The sequence below is a fragment of the Dromiciops gliroides genome, chromosome 3 (assembly GCF_019393635.1).
Source record: "Dromiciops gliroides isolate mDroGli1 chromosome 3, mDroGli1.pri, whole genome shotgun sequence".
Lineage (NCBI taxonomy): Eukaryota > Metazoa > Chordata > Mammalia > Microbiotheria > Microbiotheriidae > Dromiciops > Dromiciops gliroides.
In genome coordinates this window covers 635,065,294-635,085,793 of record NC_057863.1, presented here as the reverse complement: position 1 = coordinate 635,085,793, position 20,500 = coordinate 635,065,294, and the positions used below count along the sequence as shown (strand labels likewise).

At 46.2% G+C, this 20,500-nt stretch overlaps 1 protein-coding gene across 1 annotated transcript in view; it reads left to right on the top strand.

The window, feature by feature from the left end:
• The window catches only part of PRDM16 (PR/SET domain 16), a 669,813-nt gene that overhangs the window by 615,802 nt on the left and 33,511 nt on the right, over positions 1-20,500 (top strand). The window contains exons 9-10 of the mRNA XM_043997654.1: positions 5,265-6,669; positions 15,087-15,174. Coding sequence (XP_043853589.1) covers positions 5,265-6,669; positions 15,087-15,174 — 1,493 coding nt within the window. The remainder of the gene's footprint in view (positions 1-5,264; positions 6,670-15,086; positions 15,175-20,500) is intronic.

The following is a 20,500-nucleotide window of genomic DNA, read 5'->3' as shown; positions in this document are numbered from 1 at the left end:
GCTCTCAATGAGCCACAGTCCCCTGCTGGGAGAATCTATTTCCTATGGGATAGAAGCCTAGGGAAGAGCAAGGGTGGGGAGTGGGGGGTGTGACAGGGAAGAGAGGAAGGGGGATGCCTGGTTTGGGGGGTGGGGACAAATGGACTTTCTTAGACGAGAGTCATGACTTTTGAAAAGTAAAATGATTGGTTTTTAAGCACCAATAGCTACTATATGGAGGGGGAGGGGGAATTGGAACAGGGAGGGGGATCTGTGTGAGTTTGAGGTAGAAAGTTTCCTAAGGGTGCCCCCCAAAATTAGATCAGGCATGACATTCAAAAGCAACTACTTATCTGGCTCCCTCTTCCCAGTCCTGCTCAGATTATATTAACATTAAGTCTCAGAATCTCCGGCTTTCCAAGAGCATCCAAAGCCCACTGTTTTCCTTGTACTGAAAAAACACTCTGATGGATTGAGGGGGGCTGGAGCGAAGAGAGAGGAACAGAAGAGAAAACCTAAGCTGAGGATCCTGTGTCCCCTCCCCCTTTTCCCCCGCCTCCGCCCCAGCTCCTTGGCCGCCTAACCACTTGCATGCCTTCTGACCTTGGCTTCTTGCTAAGGGGATCAAGCTAATGAGAAAACCCCCAACTTGGCCTGGCTGTGTTTAGACAAATTTCATCCAGTTAGGGAGACGCAGTTGTAGAAGATTAGATTAGACGTGTATAATAAACCTTTATGCATCTTCCAAACCACTATATAGCATCCTCTGGGAGGCTGAAGAAAGGAGGGGTGGGTGGCGTTTGCCCCTACCCCTTGGAACGAAAATATACAAACAACTCTAAAATCAATCCAAAGTGTGGCACCCTTCTTAGATGGGCAGTAATCCATCCTGACGCAGAACCTCAAAGGGAGAGATGCCCCGTCCAGTTTGCAAGCCTCCATATGAGGCAGCTCTGTTATGGTCCATGATGACATGCCACATCTAAAAAACATGGGAAGGGTCACGGAGCCCCACTCTCTCCATGGTGAAAGTGTTAGTTCCATTCCTCACCAAGCACACAGGCCCCAGAAACTACAGTTTCCTGATCAGGATCCCAGAGGACAAAAGGCTATGGAGAATGTATGTATTTGTGCAAGGCTGTGTGGGCCTTTGTGTACATGGACACACGTGTGCTTGTGGGGGAGGGCTATAGCGGGGAGCGGTCTTTCATCCCGGTTTGTTGCTGTTTTTAACATGAGAACAGAGGGTGGGAATCATTTAACTTATGAGCAAGTAAAGAACTCTGCCAGTCTTTGTGTTGGAGCCCTCAATGAATGTGGAAATTTTTCCTCCCCTTTCGCAAAAGGCTGAGAATAGGAGAGCTTTGGAAGAGGAAACAGCAGCCCAGATGTGCATCTCTGAGCTGAAGACATGAACAGGCAGTGATGCCCGATAAAGAAACACAGTGAGGGAACTTGTGACAGGAAGGTTGGGCTGGATAGAAAACAGTGGGGCTGAGCCCACCCTGGCCTTTGCCAGTGGCCTCTGAGAACCTGACTTGAGGGGAATGTGCCCAGACCCTCCGGGCATCTGCCACTCCCCTCTGCTTCCCACAGACAGATGAGGCTGCCTAGAAGCAAGTCACCACCCTAAAGCAAACTTGACATCTGTGTTGGGTTGAGTAGCTTCAACCCTGTTCTTCCCCAGTATTCATTTCAAACCTCTAGAACTTCACCCTCCTTAAAGAGTTGTCTTTGGAAAGACCACAAGGTCCCTGGGGGCCTCTCCCAGGGCTTTTCGTTTCCTCCATGCCCACACGCCTAACTAAGGCTCACTTGTATGAGAAAATAGGCCTTGGGATGTGGGAAGCCATGGCACAAACAGCCTCTGCCCAGGCGGGGCTGCAGGCACCAAATGCAAGGCCCCCTCTTAAGGCTTTGGCCCTGGGCACAGAATTCGGCTCCAAGCTCCATTTCAGAGCTAAGGATTGCAAATCTCTAATGAGACCCTGACAGAGGGCTAAGTGTAGACCTGCAAGCATGCACAGCAAGAGCGTCGCTGCACATTTGGCCAATTACTTATTGAGATAGAAGGTCTGGCCTTGTTCCTTGCTAAAGGCAAGGGCTGGTCTGAGGCATATTTATAGAACTATCCCTGTGGAGGAGAGACTCAATGTTAGCAGGAGAGAAGGGGGGAGGGAGGGGAGGGGAGGGGAAGGAGAGGGAAAAGGAGAGGAGAGAGAAGAGAGAGGAGGAGGGGAACAAGGGAGAGAGAGGAAGAGAGGGAGAGAGGGAGAGAGAGAGGAGAGGGGAGGGGAGGGGAGGGAAGAGGAGAGGAGAGGAGAGAAGGGAGAGAGAGAGAGAGAGAGAGAGAGAGAGAGAGAGAGAGAGAGAGAGAGAGAGAGAAGAGAAGAGAAGAGAAGAGAAGAGAAGAGAAGAGAAGAGAAGAGAAGAGAAGAGAAGAGAAGAGAAGAGAAGAGAAGAGAAGAGAAGAGAAGAGAAGAGAAGAGAAGAGAGAGGAGAGAGAATATAAGAATGAGAATAGCTGATGTGATTAAATGAGGCAGAGTTCTCCCTTCAGCCTTGAAAACTTCCTGCCATACCAGACTACCAGGAAAGCAGACCAGTTAATATAAATAGGTATTATGATTAAAGAACATGATAATCTGAATGAGAGAGAAACTCCCAGCTAGAACAGCATTATATCAGGAGGCTGAGCATTTGTGGTGAAAGAGTTATACATGGTTCAAATCATTGTTCTACTGGAGTTTTACTAAGGAGGCAAATTTGTCTTGGGATCTGTATGCATGTCTTTGTGTATGTGACATACAGATGGAAAAGGGAGGATGGAATAGGATAGACAGACAGAAACAGAGAAAGAGAAAGAGGGAGAGAAAGGAGAGAGAAGAGAGAGAATGTCAATGAAGATTAGAAACAGGATAAAAAAAGGAATGAGCATTAGAGAGAGCAAGAGAAAGAAAGAGAATAAGGAGAATGAACATCAAAGACAAAGAATTAGAAAGAATGAGAGGAAATGAGAAAGAAAAAAGTGAGGGGGAAAGGAGTCTGAGAGAGGATATGAGAATGAGAGAAAGAATGAGATGGGAATGAATGAGTGAAAAGGAGAAAAAACATTTAAGAAAGGGGATGAGAGGGACAGCTAGGTGGCACAGTGGATAGAACACCAGCCCTGGATTCAGGAGGACCTGAGTTCAAATCCAGCCTCAGACACAACACTTACTAGCTGTGTGACCCTGGACAAGTCACTTAACCCCAACTGCCTCACCAAAAAAAAGAAAGAAAGAAAGAAAGGTGATAGGAAAGATAGGGAAAGAGAGCAGGAATGAGAAAGAAAAAGAGAAAGGGAATGGGAATGGAAAGGAGAGAGAAAGAGAGTATAGGATATATTTTGTTTTAACTCCCCTGTTTTAGAAAAACAAGAGGAAAAGGGAAATAAAATCTGCTTGTAGACAGGTTCATTTCACAGGCCAGTGGGGAAAGAGCAGAAAGATAAAATCTGTTCTCAGCTACTTTGTCCTGTCTTACATCCTATCTGATGCTGACCTTTCCTGTTGAGAGAGCAAGCAGAGTCATGCCTGGGTCCCGAAATGGCTCAATGTGCCTGGGGTGACTTTCCTGGTTCACTTAGGGTCTCCAGGTCTGCACTTACATCACTCATTGGATACGTTTTACCTATCAACTCTCCTGCCCCATCTCCTACCAGCCTCCCCCTCCTGACTCCTATCACCTCTTCTAACTCCTACCAGCTCCCTTTACCAGCTCTATTCAGTCTTCTGTTTTCCTCTGTCACCAATAAGCACAAGTATTTGGCTCCCCAGACTCTGAGAGGAAGGAAGGAAGGAAGGAAGGAAGGAAGGAAGGAAGGAAGGAAGGAAGGAAGGAAGGAAGGAAGGAAGGAAGGAAGGAAGGAAGGAAGGAAGGAAGGAAGGAAGGGAGGGAGGGAGGGAGGGAGGGGGGGAGGGAGGGAGGAAGGAAGGAAGGAGGGAGGGAGGGAAGGTGGGAGGAAAGAAGAGAGAAAAGAGATAGAAGGGGAGGTAGGGTGTGACTTTTCCTTCCTGTTGCTGCTCTTTTATATTCAGACATTAAAGGGAGAAATGAGAAAATGGGAACATTCGGGAAGATAAACTATATTAGCAAGTGAAAAAAATCCATTGTATCCAGTCTAATCATCACCCATAGTGTCAACAACTACAAAAACATAAGGTGGGAGAGGACACAGCTTAAGAATGTTGGCTCTCCATATTGGATCTCTAGTTCTTTGGATCTGATGGAACCAGGATCCATTAGTTTCACGTCTCTCACTAAGGAATTCCTTTTACTCAGCAGAAAAAAACACAATCTGTTCTTAGCACCACTTTCTCTTGGAGGCAGAAAGGTTGGAGTGTTAGTAGGTGACATTATCACCTCCATTCTTCAATGGGGAAAATTGAAGTGCAAAGATTATGCAGGGGGCAGCTAGGTGGCGCAGTGGATAAAGCATTGGCCCTGGATTCAGGAGGACCTGAGTTCAAATCCAACTTCAGACACTTGACAGCTGTGTGACCCTGGGCAAGTCACTTAACCCTCATTGCCCTAAAAAAAAAAAAAAAAGGCTAATGATATTACCTACCTCACAGGCTGGTTGTGAAACTTGAATGAGATTTTTGTAAAGCAACTCCTAGTATCCAAGGGCTACTTAAATGCCAAGGTGCCATTAGTTTTGCACACAGGACCTGTGATTTCATCAGCATAGGGAATTCCCACGGTGGGACTTCTTTCCACCAACACAGATCATAACCTATCTGTGACTTAATAACTCATGACGATTTCAGGTTTTGCAAAGAAATTTGTCTATATAATAGTAATAATGGCATTTCTTTTTCTTTTCTTTTTTTCTGCGGGGTAATGAAGGTTTAGCGACTTGCTCAGGGTCACACAGTAAGTGCTCGATGTCTGAGGCAGGATTTGAACTCGGGTCCTCCTGAATCCAAGGCTGCTGCTTTATCCACTGCGCCACTTAGCTGCCCCCATGGCATTTCTATAGTTACCTATGCTATCTCACTTTTTCCTCAGCCACCTCTGGGAATGTCAGTGCCATTATTCCCATTTTACATATGAGGCAGCTGAGGGTCAGAAGCGATTTGCCCAGGATCACACAGCTAAGAAGGGTCTGAGGCCGGATTCCCACCAGGGTCTCCTTGACGCCGAACCCACCGCCATGTGCCCACCCCCCAGCCCCTTCCCCTGTAGAGATTTTCACGGTAATTTCATATCGCTTTTGTCTTTGGTTTCTGCTGATGTTTTAGGTGAGGTCTGCCACAAATCCTACACACAGTTCTCCAACCTCTGCCGGCACAAGCGGATGCACGCGGACTGCCGCACCCAGATCAAGTGCAAAGACTGTGGCCAGATGTTCAGCACTACCTCCTCTCTCAACAAGCATCGCCGCTTCTGCGAGGGCAAGAACCATTATAACCCCGGGGGTATCTTCGCCCCGGCCTTACCTTTGACGCCGAGCTCCATGCTAGACAAGGCCAAGCCGTCTCCCAACCTCAACCACGCCGGCCTGGGCTTCAGTGACTACTTCCCCTCCAGACCACATCCTGGGGGGCTGCCCTTCTCCACAGCCCCCCCAGCCTTCCCCGCCCTCACGCCAGGATTCCCGGGGATTTTCCCGCCGTCCTTGTACCCCAGACCGCCTTTGCTACCTCCCACCCCGCTGCTCAAGAGCCCTCTCAACCACACCCAAGATGCCAAGCTCCCTAGCCCCCTGGGCAACCCGGCACTGCCCCTCATCTCCGCGGTCAGCAACAACAGCCAGGGCGTGTCCGTGGAGGAGAAATTCGAGGGGGGGCTGGAAAACTCCTACCTGGAAAAGCTGAAGGCGAGGAATAGCGATATGTCAGACGGCAGCGACTTCGAGGATGTGAACACCACCACCGGGACGGACCTGGACACCACCACGGGCACCGGCTCGGACCTGGACAGCGATGTGGACAGTGACCGGGACAAGACGAAGGACAAGGGCAAAGCCTCTGAGAGCAAACCGGACTTTGGCAGCGGCTCAGTGGCCCCCGGGGCCCCCAACAGCATCAACGAGGTCCCCGTCTTCTACTCCCAACATTCCTTCTTCCCTCCCCCTGAAGAGCAGCTGCTCCCTACATCGGGAGCGGCCAACGACTCCATCAAAGCCATTGCTTCCATCGCAGAGAAATACTTTGGCCCGGGCTTCATGGGGATGCAGGAGAAAAAGATGGGTTCTCTCCCATACCATTCCATGTTCCCATTTCAGTTCCTTCCCAACTTCCCCCACTCGCTCTATCCCTTCACGGACCGCACCTTGAACCAGAACCTGCTGGTCAAAGCGGAACCAAAGTCGCCCCGAGATCTCCACAAGGTGAGCAGCACCAGCTCCGAGTCCCCTTTCGATCTCACCACCAAACCAAAAGAGATGAAGCCCATCTTGCCCGCCCCCAAGATCCTCCCCCAAGCCCAAGCTTCTGGAGAGGAGCAGCCTTTGGACTTGAGCATCGGAAACCGGATCCGGGCCAGTCAGAACGGAGGAAGGGAACCCCGGAAAAACCACATTTACGGGGAGAGGAAACTCCTTCCCAGTGAAATGTTGCCCAAGATCTCTCCATCCCAGCTCCCTCAACAGCCCTCCCTGCACTACGCCAAGCCTTCGCCGTTTTTCATGGACCCAATATACAGGTATTAACATACCCTGCCCTCACTCGGTCCACGTCCTGGGTGGGGGGCAGACACTCTGAGGGAGGTGACTTTGGGAGGAGATGGAATTGGAAGTGGGATGGAAAGGCTCCTGTCTCATTTTCATTTCAGGTGACCCCAAAATAACTCATCAGTTGTTTCCCAAGCAACTGAAGTTTCCTAATAGGGACTGACTGGTCTGCCAAATCTCCTAGATGTGACTGCCTCCAAATAGCAAAAGATCTGATTTCTGGTTGTCATTCATGTCATGTCATGTCCTTCCTTCCTTCCTTCCTTCCTTCCTTCCTTCCTTCCTTCCTTCCTTCCTTCCTTCCTTCCTTCCTTCCTTCCTTCCTTCCTTCCTTCCTTTCTCTTTCTTTCTTTCTTTCTTTCTTTCTTTCTTTCTTTCTTTCTTTCTTTCTTTCTTTCTTTCTTTCTTTCTTTCTTTCTTTCTTACTTTGTCAAGCCCTGTGTTAGGCACTGAAGACACAAAGACAAAATATAAAACAGTCCTTACCCTCAGTAAGCTTATATTCTACCATAGAAAAACACAGATAAGTAACTACAAACTATATATACAAAAGAATGTAAATTATTTAGATGATGGAGGCACCCAAAGTTTATTTGGAGGGTCCACATCCTTCAGTAAAATGGGGCATTCCTTGCTCAGAAAGACTCTATCTGGGTTAAGGAGGACCAGAGGAGATATGACTACCTCTCAATATGCATTTCAATGCAACAAGCATTTTATAAATGCCTGCTAGCCAGGCTAGACCACAGGGAGTGCTTGCTCTCCAGGGGCTGATGTTTTAATGAAGAGAGCATAGATAGATAGATACATAGATACATAGATAGATACATAGATAGATGGATAGATGAATGGATGGATGGATGGATGGATGATAAATACATAGAGACAGACAGACACACACACATATATAAAAACACATCTATATGTATATATGCACATACAAATATGTGTGCATATGCCTGTGTAAATGTTTTATATGTACTAAATAGGTTCAATATATAGGAAGAGAGTGATTTTAGGGAGAGCATCACACCTGAGGTGGAGCATGAAAAGCTTTTTGGAGTGGGTGGCACTTGATGTAAGCCTTGAAATGAACTTGGGATTGCAAGAAGCCAAAGTGAGAAAGGAAAGTGTCTGAGCCATGTGCAAAGGCCTAGAGCCAGGAAGACCTGAGTTCAAATCCAGCCTCAGACACTTACTGGCTGTGTGACCCTGGGCAAGTCCCTGCCTCACCTTCTTTATCTGTAACTGGGAGGGAGGGTAAAGAACAGGACCTCCCTCCCAAGATGGCCAAGAGGATTAGATGAGATAAGAGCATAAAGTGCTTAGCATAGTAAGTGCTAGATAGATGCTATTAATAATATGAAGTCTGTCTGGAACATGAGGCTGGAGCCAGATTGTGCAGGGCTCTCAATGTCTTCACCTAGAGGGGATAAGAAGCTTTCGTAGCCATGTGGATGGTGCATGGGAGAGGTAGGGGGGTGTGGGGTGCTGGAGGCAAGGAGACCAAACTGGAGGCTGCTAGAATAGTCCAAGCTGGGGTAGGGCCAGGGCCCAGGGAAGAGATATGCTGTGATTCTGGGGGATCGCACCAGAAGTTGGGGAGATCCCAACACAGCACCAATGTTTTCAGAGGCCGGTCAGTTCCGGCACCCAGGAGTCTACCTGGGACCTTCTACATGTGTTCTCTCCTCCCCGTGAGCCAGGCCTTTCCCTAAGCTCTTCCCCCATCTCCAGCTTCTTCTCCGGTTGCCTCTTCCACTTTCCCAAAAGGGAGTCAGCCTCTGCTCTTCCCACCCCTCAGGGCTTCTTTCATCCCCAGCCTTGATGTTCTACCCATTTCTCCCCATCACTGTCCCTTGGACAGCAGCATCCAGCCCCGGGTCCTGCTCCCACCAATACAGATCTCCTTTTCCCTGACAGGCAATCACTAGCCAAGAATCCCCACCCCACATTTTCCATTGCCTGGCCCGGAGAGGAGCAAGGCAAAGGTTAGTTAGTCAGAACCACAAGGAAGCAAGACGGAACTGACTGGGATTGTTGCCTTATGCCTTTGGGTGATCGCTAGATGCCCTTCCAACTCTAAACCTCTAAGCCTTTGCTCGGAGTCATCCTTAATGGAAGTGACCCTATAGGCTGCCAAGAGTGGACTCACAAGGTGAGATGATCCTCTCCCTGGATGAGCTGAGATTTCACACATCCCTTGGCTCTTGGGTATTCTATCCCCAGACTTCCTCAGTGACTCTTTTCCTGCTCGATTTGATAAATAAGTTTACACACCTAAAAAATATGGGGGACAGGGGAATAAGAAGCCCAGGCCAAAGCACCCTAGAAAATAATTCTCAGGGAAATTGAAACCGAGAGGCCAGAACCCATCTTTCTTCCCAAAGGTTTTGCTCTCAAGGAGTCATTTTCGGTGAGGGCCACTGTTGCCAGCCTGGGTGAGCTATGTAAGTGAGGCTGGCCATCAGCAGGAGACAAGGCGGCTGAGGACCCCACACCTGCCCTGTCCCTGGTTCCCTGCTATTGTGTGGTTCATAAATGTGGGAAAAGGAATTATGTCAGTGCTTAACGAGGCCAAGGATCTGTCAGCTTCCACGAAGATTAGTGAGGGGCTCCTTTGGTCCGCCAGCTCCTCCACCAAAGCAGCCCTTCTCACGTGCTTACAAGTGCACCATCTGTGCTCCCTCCAGGCTGGTCTTCATCTTCAGACAGACCATGCTTTCTGCCCAATGCCTGACATTGTAAGCCTTGGAAATATGAAAGGGAATACGGATGGGGTGGGGGTGCAGGAAGAGAGAGAGAGAAATCCATTTGGAGTTGCTCTCCAAGTATACCTTCTCTGTGCTGTTGGAGAAAGCTAGCCAAAGGGAGGAGATGGGAAGGGACTCAGAGGGAGGACAAGGAAAATTATTTTCAAGTCGTCCAGGGTTCCACCACCCCTGTGTGTTTTCATGACAAATGTTACCATAACAAGGCTTAGGCAGACTCTGCCAATTCAAACAAGAGGGCCTGGATTCTTGGGCAAAGCCAGGAGACAGATGTGAGTGAGGTGAGGGAAGGAAGGAAGAAGCATCGTTTGTCTGCATTCTGCTGGGCTCCAGCAGCTCCGGGACGGCCGGAGTCAGGGGTGGGATTGTTTGCAAACCAAACTGTATAATGTATGCCATGGTCTGGCTGCCAAGTCTGAGCCAAAAGACATGGGGGGGGGTGTAGAAATTCTATATTTAAAGCTAGTTTCCACTCCAGCCACAGGCACTTACTAGCTGGATGACCCAGAGGAAGCCTTTTAGCTTCTTGGAGACTCGGTGTCCTCGTCTGTACAATGGACGTCATGATACCCCACCATAGGGTGATGTTGAGAAAAGCACTTGTGCTGTGAGGGGAAGACCTCTGAATTTGGAGAGTCAGAAGTCTTTGGTTTGAACCCCAGCTGTACCATTTAATATCTGTGTGATCTGGAGCATCTTTCTTGGACCTCTTTAAAATGTAATTTGGGGGGGGCAGCTAGATGGCACAGTGGATAAAGCACCGGCCCTGGATTCAGGAGGACCTGAGTTCAAATCCGGCCTCAGACACTTAACACTTACTAGCTGTGTGACCCTGGACAAGTCACTTAACTCCCATTGCCCCGCAAAAAAACAAAACACAAAACACAAACAAAAATGTAATTGGATGGAATGCTCTCTAAGGTCTCTTCTAGCTCTAACTTTATAAAAGGCCCAGGCTGGGGAAAGGACTTGCCCAAGGTCACACAGTCAATGACAAAGCCAGGTCTCCTGACAGTCAGCCCATTGCTTTTATAGAGGGGAAAGCCCATTTCTCGAAGTCTCAGTTTCTTCTTCCATCAAATGGGAATGATGATAACAATAATAGTGATATCACAGAGTTATATAGTTTTGCAAACCTGAATACAGTCTAGAAAGTTGAGCTGATACTATCTGAAGCTTCTGGACAGGGGCACATTTACCAAGGAGGAAAAGGTAGTGGGTCAAAATTGTTTTGTATAAAATACAGGTGAGCACTGAATGATATAGTCTAAAGTCAAGGACCTGGGGGCAGCTAGGTGGTGCAGTGGATAAAGCACCAGCCCTGGATGCAGGAGGACCTGAGTTCAAATCCGACATCAGACACTTGACACTAGCTGTGTGACCCTGGGCAAGTCACTTAACCCTCTTTGCCCTGCAAAAAAGCAAAATAAAAATAAAAATAAATTAAAGTCAAGGACCTGGGTTTGAATCCTGCCTCAGACACTTACTACTTGTGTGACCTTGGGCAAATTCTTTAAACTCTCTGGACCTCAGTTCCCTATAAAAAGAGGGGGCAGTTAAGTGGCGCAGTGAATAGAGCACCGGCCCTGGAGTCAGGAAGACCTGAGTTCAAATCCAACCTCAGACATGTGACACTTACTAGCTGTGCAAGTAACCTGGGCAAGTCACTTAACCCCAATTGCCCCGCCAAAAAAAAGGGCATTGGACTAGATGATGCTGAAGGTGCCTTAGATTTTGGGTCCTTTGAATTTACCATTGGTGAAAACTGAATTACCAGAGGAATGGCCGTAAATTCTACCCACTTCAGCAACCCCCACATTTCAGGAAGGCTTAGGGAAGAAATATGGTCTCTTCCAAATGTGGAGGAGTTTATACTGTGCAAAGCTATTTTACACAATATCATCTCTCATGTGTTCCCCACGATCACAGTCTGAGACCGCTACAGAGAAGGGAGCTGAGGTCTACAGAGTGTAAGTAACTTACTTATCCAAGATCCCTCAGATGGTAAATGACAGAACTGTGATGTGAACCAAGGGGGCTCTGATTCCCCAGTCATCGTGAATTCCAATGGGCCCCACTACCTTTTGCTCCTGGAAGGCAGGCTTTCTCCACTGGAGATCTGTTTATTTTGCAATTAACAAAATTAACGGAAATTTGGCTGGGGGGCACAGACATTTAACCTCTTGCCACTGTCTGAAGGGTTTTGTTTCAATGACATATCTTCATGTCTGGGATGATTTAGGTGAGCCTCTGCCTCGAGCCAGGGAAATTGGAGGGACAACCTCCCAAGGTCAGACAGGCCATTAATCAGCTGCAGCAATTTATGGAATGCTTACAGAGCAGCCTGTCACACTAAGGACTGCGTGGGTGGGAATGGGGGGGGGGGAAGTAGGCCTGCCCTCAGTGAGCTTATAGTCTAGTCAGTTAACCAACAAGTAGCAGCTTGTGTGTCCCTAGGCAAACCACTCAACTCTCTGAGCCTCATCTAGCAAATTGGGGAAATAATACTTTTATTTTTATCTCCTATAGAGGGTAATTGTGAGAATGCATTTATATACACACATATGTGTGTATATATGTATAGAGATGTATAGAAAGCAATAATGCATTATATATCATATATAAGCATGCATTCTGTATAAGAATAGATGGGAATACAGTATATATAATATTTAAGAATGCATTGTATGTTATATATGAGAACACATCATATAGAATATATTAGAATGCATTATATAGACTATAAGTGTATTATATAACATATAAGTACATTATAGAGAATATATAAGAATGCATTATAGTGGGCAGCTAGGTGGCCCAGTGGATAAAGTACAGGCCCTGGATTCAGGAGGACCTGAGATCAAATCTGCTCTCAGACACTTGACACTCACTAGCTGTGTGACCCCGGGCAAGTCACTTAACTCTCATTGCCCCGACAAAAAAAAATGCATTATAGAGAATATAAGAATGTATTATATAAAGCATATAAGAATTTATTACATACATGCATTATACATACATATACATATATGCATTATATATGACATATATAAGAATGCATTATCTATAATGTATAAGAATGTATATATATATAAATACATAAGAATGTACTATATATGGTATGTAAGACTATATACTAGTCATAATTCTTATATAAGAATGTCTAATGTATAATATATGAGAATATAAAAGAATGTATTATATGTGATATATGTAAGCATGCCTTATACATAGTAAGAATGCATTATATATAATAAAGCATTATCCATACATATATCTCTCAACATGTTATAGAAATGGGAGCAATTTATTTTTCAGCACATCTTTTTTTTTCCCCAGGGCAATGAGGGTTAAGCGACTTGCCCAGGGTCACACTGCTCGTGAGTGTCAAGTGTTTGAGGCCAGATTTGAACTCAGGTCCTCCTGACTCCAGGGCCGGTGCTTTTATCCACTGCAGCGCCACCTAGCTGCCCTGTAATTTATTTTTATTATCACATTTTTAATGCTGTGCTGGATGCCTCAGAGATACAGAAAAATAGAAAATGATCCCTGCCTTTAAGCATCTCATAGCCAACTTCAATCAATTAGCAAAGATTTATTAATTAAGCATCTACTGTGTGCAGAGAGGGCCTTGTGCTCAGGCCTGGGGGAAATAGAGTATTTACATAAGATTCTAAGAAACTCACCATTGAAAGGGACATCAGAGGTCCCCTAGACCAACCTTTATCTCCTCTGAAACATACAGCCTTGGGTTAAGAATTTGAATGAAAAGGATCCCATTACCTCCCAACCCATTAGGTTTTGGATGCCTCTAATTGTTAGGTGGTAGTGGTGGTGGCTGTAGCAGTGAGTTTTGCTATTTGCTGAAGTGGAACCTAAATATGCCTATGGGTGGTTCAGTGGATAAAACATGAGACAAGTTGAAGTCATGAAGGACCTGAGTTCAAATTTAGCCTCAGCTCCTTCCTAATTGTGTGACCTTGAAAAAGTCACTTAACCTGTTTGCCTCAGTTTCCTCAAATATAAAATGGGAATAATAATAGCACCTACCTTCTGGGGTTATTGTCAGGATAAAATGAAATATTTGCAACGTTCTTTGCAGACTTGAAATCACTATATAAATGCTAGTTATTTTTGTTATTATTATGATTAACAAATTTCCCCAATTGCTCCTGGTTCTGCCCGCTGGGGTCAAGCTGAACAAGCCTCATTCTTCTTCCACTCAAGAAGGCTTCAAGTACTTAATTCAGCAATCATGTAGGCCCTGAGTCTTCTCCTCTCTGATCTAAACACTCCCAGTTCCTTCATGTGATCCTTATGTGGCACAGACTCAAGGTTCTCAACCCTCCTGGTTGCTCCTACCCTCTCAGACTTGCCAATGGTCTTCCTGCAATGTGGCATCCAGACCAGAACATATAATCCATACCAGCAGTGGTCTTGCCTGGATATTATCACAGAGGAATTGTTGCCTCTTTATTGCTAGACACTGGGAATCTCTTCAGGGGAAGAATTCATGCCATCATGGGGCTCAGTCAGGTACAGAAGACAAGACTCTTCCACTCCCGAGCCTTCCAAAAGTCTCGGGGTCTTTGGGGACATCACGTTCATACACATACAGAATGGATTATTTAAATGGGCTGCATAAATTTTAAATGCAGAAAGAATCTGAAGGGGGAAGAAAACAAGAATGTTGCAACAAATGGTCTCAAAGCTTTCCTCTAGCTTGGACATTCTATGATTCTATGAGATCCCGAAGCATCGGAGAGATCAGAGATGGCTCTCTGGAGATGGTGGGATGGAAGAGTTCAAGATATGGGTGGGATTCCTATAGGCAGAGGGGAGAGATAAGGGCACTCCAGGAGAGGGGAGCAGCCCGAAAGAAAGCAGGGAGATGGGAATAAGGAAGCATGGGGAATGTGGGTGTCCCACCGATCAGTCTGACTCCATCCTGAAGCAATACGTAGAAACTGGGCAGGGTGTAGTAGAAGAAAGAATGCTATTTACTGCCAATAGGACTCAGACAAGGCATTTTCCTTCCCTGGGACTCAGTTTCCCCTTCTAGGAAATGAGAGGTTTTTCACTAGGTGAGTTCTATGGCCCTTTTTGGATCCATGACCTTAAGAAGCAGAGAGTACTTGTTGGGGAAGATAAAGCTAGCTATGCCAGGCAGGTTATGGAGGGCTTTGAATGCCAACTTTGAGACTCTTGTAGTGATAGTAACCACCGATTGATCCAGTACTTCACAATTTTCAAAGCACTTTACTTACACAATCTCCCCCAATCTTATGATGACACTGTGAGGTAAGTACTACTGGTATTATTTGCACGATCTGTAGATGAGAAAATTGCCTCATAGCTAGTAGAACCCAGGGGTTCTAGACTTGAGGTCCATCCCTTTATTTACCATGCCAAATTTTAGGAAATAGGGAGCCATTGATATTTCTTGAGCAGGAAAATGAGGGGCATGAGAGTGTTTCTGTTGACCGGCTCCATCCAGTATTTTTCAGACACTTTGGTTGACTGGCTACCAGCTAAGAGGAGGGGGCTATTTAATAAGTGGATTCCAGCAGCCTTTACAGCCCTGTAGGGTATATGTAACCCTCTGTATTGTTGTCCAGCAGGGTGGAGAAGCGGAAGGTGACTGACCCTGTCGGAGCCCTAAAGGAGAAGTACCTACGGCCATCTCCCCTGCTGTTTCACCCCCAGGTAAAACCATCAGGAAGAGAAGGAAGGGTCTGGGAAACTGGCTAAACCTGAGTTACTTCTAGTCTCCAGATATAGTCTATCATCACCCTTATCGTTGTTATTACCGCCGATCATGACAATCCTACACTATCTAAAGTATTTTCCAGTCTGCGAATTGTTTTCATACACATTCCCTTATTGTATCGCTTCCTAGTAAGGGAGGCAAGGAAGGTCTTGCTATCCCCACGGTACAGATATAGAAACTGAGGCCCATCAAGGAAGAGCCAGGATGAGAACCCAGGTCTTCTGAATCTGCATTCCATGCTCTTTCCACAGGCCTTGTTACCTTCTCCTGGACCACTGAGAAACCCAGTTTTTCTATTTCACGGGGTCATTACAAAAGTCTCTCTAAAGAGACTCCATTTTCCGTGGTTTGGTTCACACCGGGCTAGGTGGTTTTATTCTTTCCTGGGGAAGACAATGGGAAGCATAGGGGAAAGAACACTGTATTTAGAATCAAAGCCTCTATGTGATATTGGACAAGTCATTCATTCTTCCTGAGCCTCAATTTCCCCAACTAGAAAATATGGGGAATTGGATAAAGTGACCTTAAGGTCCCTTCCAGCTGGAGAACTATGATTGTATTGTCTCATGTGACTTAGCTTCCCCATGCTCAGTAATATGGAAGGGTCTGGGTGTATTTCTGTGAGACTTTCACTCTTTAGCCCAGTTTCTTTCCTATATAAAAAATATATTATATATTATTTATTTTTCCCTAATTATATGTTAAAAGCATTTTTTTAAGTTTTGAGTTCCAAATTCTATCTATCCCTCCCTCCCTCTCTCCCCTCCCCGTTCCGTGAGATAGTAAGCAACCCAACATAGTTTACATATGCCTTCAGCACAGTTTCTAAAGGAATCAGATCATTTCTTCCTTCTTCCAAAAAATAAAGAAAACCACTAAGCATGTACCTTGTAGCCCAATAAGAGAGGTCCCCCTTGAATCTAATATAAGACTATATGGGGGACAGCTATGTGGCGCAGTAGATAAAGCACCGGCCCTGGATTCAGGACGACCTGAGTTCAAATCCGGCCTCAGACACTTGACACTTACTAGCTGTGTGACCCTGGGCAAGTCACTTAACCCCTATTACCCCCTCAAAAAACAAAAACAAAAACAAGACTATATGAGCCTCCAATCTACATGGCACCCCTTTATTGATCCCCTGATATGTGACTAACCCTATACTGGACCCTGTGGGAGTTTTCCCAAGTACTCAGCCAAACTGAGCTGTTCTCTCCCATAAGGCAAGATTGAGTCAGATCCAAATCCTCCAGCCCTTTGCTATTTTCTACCTGTAGGGCCTCAGGCAAAGGACAAAGCGGGGAATACAGTGGGATCCTGATACATGCTCATTGACCTGACTTGGCTCCTTTTCCCAATTTACCTTCCTCCCTCAGACCTGCCCCAGAGGGCCCCGTGTGGGCCAGGGCCCAGGCCCTCAATCTCCCATCTATTGTTGCCTTTTTATAGCAGTTTCCCACCTTGGATAAATAACCCTCTGGTTTGTGAAACCTGGGCCCAGCCCCAGTTCACATCTAAACTTGTTGTCCCTCATTGTTTTCCCGGGCACAGAGAGTTTGGTTAATAACTTCCCCCGATTTTCCTCCGAATGGGCTGGAAAAAGCCGACAAGGCAGCCAGGCACATCCTGTGTTTGTGTCAGTGAGAATGGTGAGGAGTTCCTGTTCGGAATGTGATAGAGAGGATCGGGCTGGGACCAGGGAGCCCGGTGAGAAACTCTCAAGAGTGGACCCAGGGACAGGAGGGTGGGAGCGTTCTCATTGTTCAGACAATGAGAACCTCAGGGGTGGCCCCCGAAAAAACCTCCCCCCACCCTCTCTCCTGCCGCCTCCTCATGTGGGAGGTGGGCTGGGGCTGGGGGGCGGGGGACGGGAAGGAGAGAGAGTTGGAAGCCTGGTTATCGCCAATAACTTATTACATCAAATAGGCTGAGGGCGAGATGGCAAGCAGTCAGAAACCACCTGGTAACTCGTGCCATTTGCAAAGTACAGTAAGTCACTCTCTGGAGGAAATTGATCTGACGGCTGGAAATTGATCCCCATGGAGAGAATGAAATGACCCTATTGTGACTGAATGGGGTTCCTTCCCAGACCTGTGGCTGCTCCAGGTGGAGAGGCAGGCATGGGAGACCCTGTCCTGACCACTGGACCTTGCTCAGCCTCACAGCCCTAGCTGGCTGAGGAAGCCCAGCTGGTTTTCCTTCCATGGAAAAACAAAAGAATCTAGCAAGGAGAGGGTGTTGATGGTAGCCAACATTTCTATAACCCTCCAAGGCAATGGGCTGACATCATCTCATTTGATTCTCACAATAACCTCATTAAGCAGGCTTTCTTATTGGCCTCCATTTTACAGATGAGGAAACTGAGCCTGAGAGAGGTTAGGCAGCTTACCCAAGGTTGAACAGTTAGTAAGAGCCTGAGGCATGATTTGATTCCGAGTCTTCCAATGCATCCATGTCATGTTGCCTCGGGATCTAGCCTCCTTCGGACTCTGGTCATCATCCCTAAGCTGCCCTTTTTCTTTTCCATGAGGCTTTTTCTACCTGAGACTAATCCAAGTGACCCAAGTCCCCTTCCAGAGGTTTTCCTGGTTTGTCTTTAAGATGAGAATCAGGTTCAAGCATCGCCTCCCACCCTCTCCATTTTCCCTTTCCATTGTAAAGTTGTTATGGGGGGAGTGTTGAGAGATTTCTGCTAGGTTGCTGCCTGTACTCCACCATCTTTCCCTAATAGGCATTTTATAAATGGTTATTGACTTAGATTGGACAAGCCCAAGGAGAGGTCATAGAATGAGAAAGAGTGTGACCTTAGAGACCTTCTGGTTCAAGCTTTTCATTTTAGAGAGAAGGAAACTCAAGCAAGGAGGGGCCAAAGATGGGCATTGGCTCATGGGAGTCACTGGGAAAGGGCACTACCCAGCGTCATTTGCCCCAGATGCATATGCCAACAAGAGCCCCAGTACCAGGCCCATCCCTGAGATTAAAGACAGGTTCATCTGAGACCCACTAAAACCTCTCTTTGATTTCCTCCTCCGTCCTTATCTTACTCTCACTCTTCTTCTCCCTCCCCTCGTCTCCCTCCTCTGTTTCAACCTCTTCTTATTCTTCATCATCCTCTTCTTTCTCCTTTTTTCTCCTCCTTCCCTCTTCTTCTCCCTCCCTTTTCCTACTCTTCTTTCTCCTCTTCTCACCTTTCTTCTCCACCTCTTCCTCCTCTGTCTTCTTCCTTTCTTCCTCCCTCCATTTTCTCCTCTTCCTTCTCCTATTTTCTTCTCTTCTTTCTTCTTCCCATTTTCTTTTTCTCCTTTTCTTCCTCCCTTTCCTCAGCATTTTAAAAAAATATAACTAGTTGGGGCAGCTAGGTGGCACAGTGGATGAGGCACCAGCTCTGGATTCAGGAGGACCTGAGTTCAAATCTGACCTCAGACACTTGACAGTTACCAGCTGTGTGACCCTGGGCAAGTCATTTAACCCTCATTGCCCTGCAAATATATATATATATATATATATATATATATATATATATATATATATATATATATATAACTAGTCAATGGTTCCCTAAATAGCAAAACATTCCTCTGTCTCTGACTAAGCAGCTGTGGTACCAGGGACAATAAAGGTCATCTCCAGGTGTTCTGAAAAAGGCCTCCAACTTGAGCACCTGAGTGCCTGTGTTTTGTTAGGTGATGGGCAGCCACAACCCAAGGCTTTGCCGCCAGTGATGAAATCATCTTTTTGAGTGACTGGAGCTAAATGTTTCTTAATGTATATTCCTTAAGTAAGGGGCCTGGGTCTCCAAAAGAGAGGACTGAGAACAGGGGTGGGGCGGGGAGAGAGGGAACACTTGATTCTCTGCCCTCTCACCCTTTAAAAAGTTTTTGGAGGGGTAGCTAGGTGTCACAGTGGATAAAGCACAAGCCCTGGATTCAGCAGGACCTGAGTTCAAATCCAGCCTCAGACACTTGACACTTACTAGCTGTGTCACCCTGGGCAAGTCACTTAACCCTCATTGCCCTGGGGGGGAAAGTTTTTGGAATGATTTTCAAACTGTGGAAGATTTAGCTACTCTAATCAATACAATGATCCAAGACAACCCTGAAGGTCTCATGATGGAAAACGCTTCCACCTGTAGAGAGAGAACTCTGAGTGCAGATTGGAACGTATTTTTTTCACTTTCTTTATGAATTATTCTTGCTTCTGAGGTCCTTTCCAGTTCTTAAATCTATGATCCTGTAATCCAGTCTCCCACTAAAAAAGGAAGGAAGGAAGGAAGAGGGAGAGAAAGAGAAAGAAGGAAAAAGAATGAAGGAAGGAAGGGAAGAGATGGAGATAGAAAGAAAAAAGAAAGAAGGAAGGAAAAAGAAAGAAAGAAAAAAGAAAAGGAGAGAGGGAGGGATGGAGGGAGGGAGGAAAGAAGGAAAGAGAGAAAGGAAGGAAGGAGAGGGAGAGAAAGAGAAAGAAAGAAAAAATTGGCTGAAGGAAGGAAAGATATTGGGAAAGAAAGAAACAAAGAAGGAAAAAGAAAAGAGAGGGAAGAAGGAAGGGAGAATGGAAAGAAGGAAGGTAAGAAGAAAGGAAATAGAGGGAGAGAAAGAGAAAGAAAGAAAAAGAATGAAAGAAGGAAGGGAAGAAATGGAGAGGGAAAGAAAGAAGGAAAAAGAAAGAAAAAGAGGAGGAGAGAGGGAGGGATGGAGGAAAGAAGGAGAGGGAGAGAAAAAAGGATGAAAGGAGAGGGAAAGGAAAAGAATGAAGGAAAGAGATGGGGAGAGAAAGAAACAAAGAAGGAAAAAGAAAGAAAGAAAAAAGAGGTAGAGAGGGAGGGAAGAAGGAAGGAAGGAGGGAGGGAGAGAGGAATGAATAGAAGTCCTCATCCTCCCAGACAGATGCATGGGTTGCCCTATCACATATGTAGTCCATGGAAAAGCCAGGATTCAATCCCAGGTCTGCCTCATCCCACTTGCAGCCCTTGTCACAGACCTGCTCTAAAGCCAAGTGACCCCGAGCTCCTTTAAACTTGTCATCCTTTCTTCTAAATCCATTGTTCTTTGTGCAACTCTACGCTGTACAAGGTCAAACAGTTGAGAAATCCGTGTGAGTCCAATACTGATAACTGGCACTTATGTAACACTTCATCTTTAAAGTATCCTCCATATATTAGCTCATCTGAACCTTCCCTCTGAGAAAGGTATTAAATGTATTGTTTTTATTTCCATTTTAATGATGGGACAAGTAAGGTTAAGGGGTTTTGTCCATGGTCCCTTA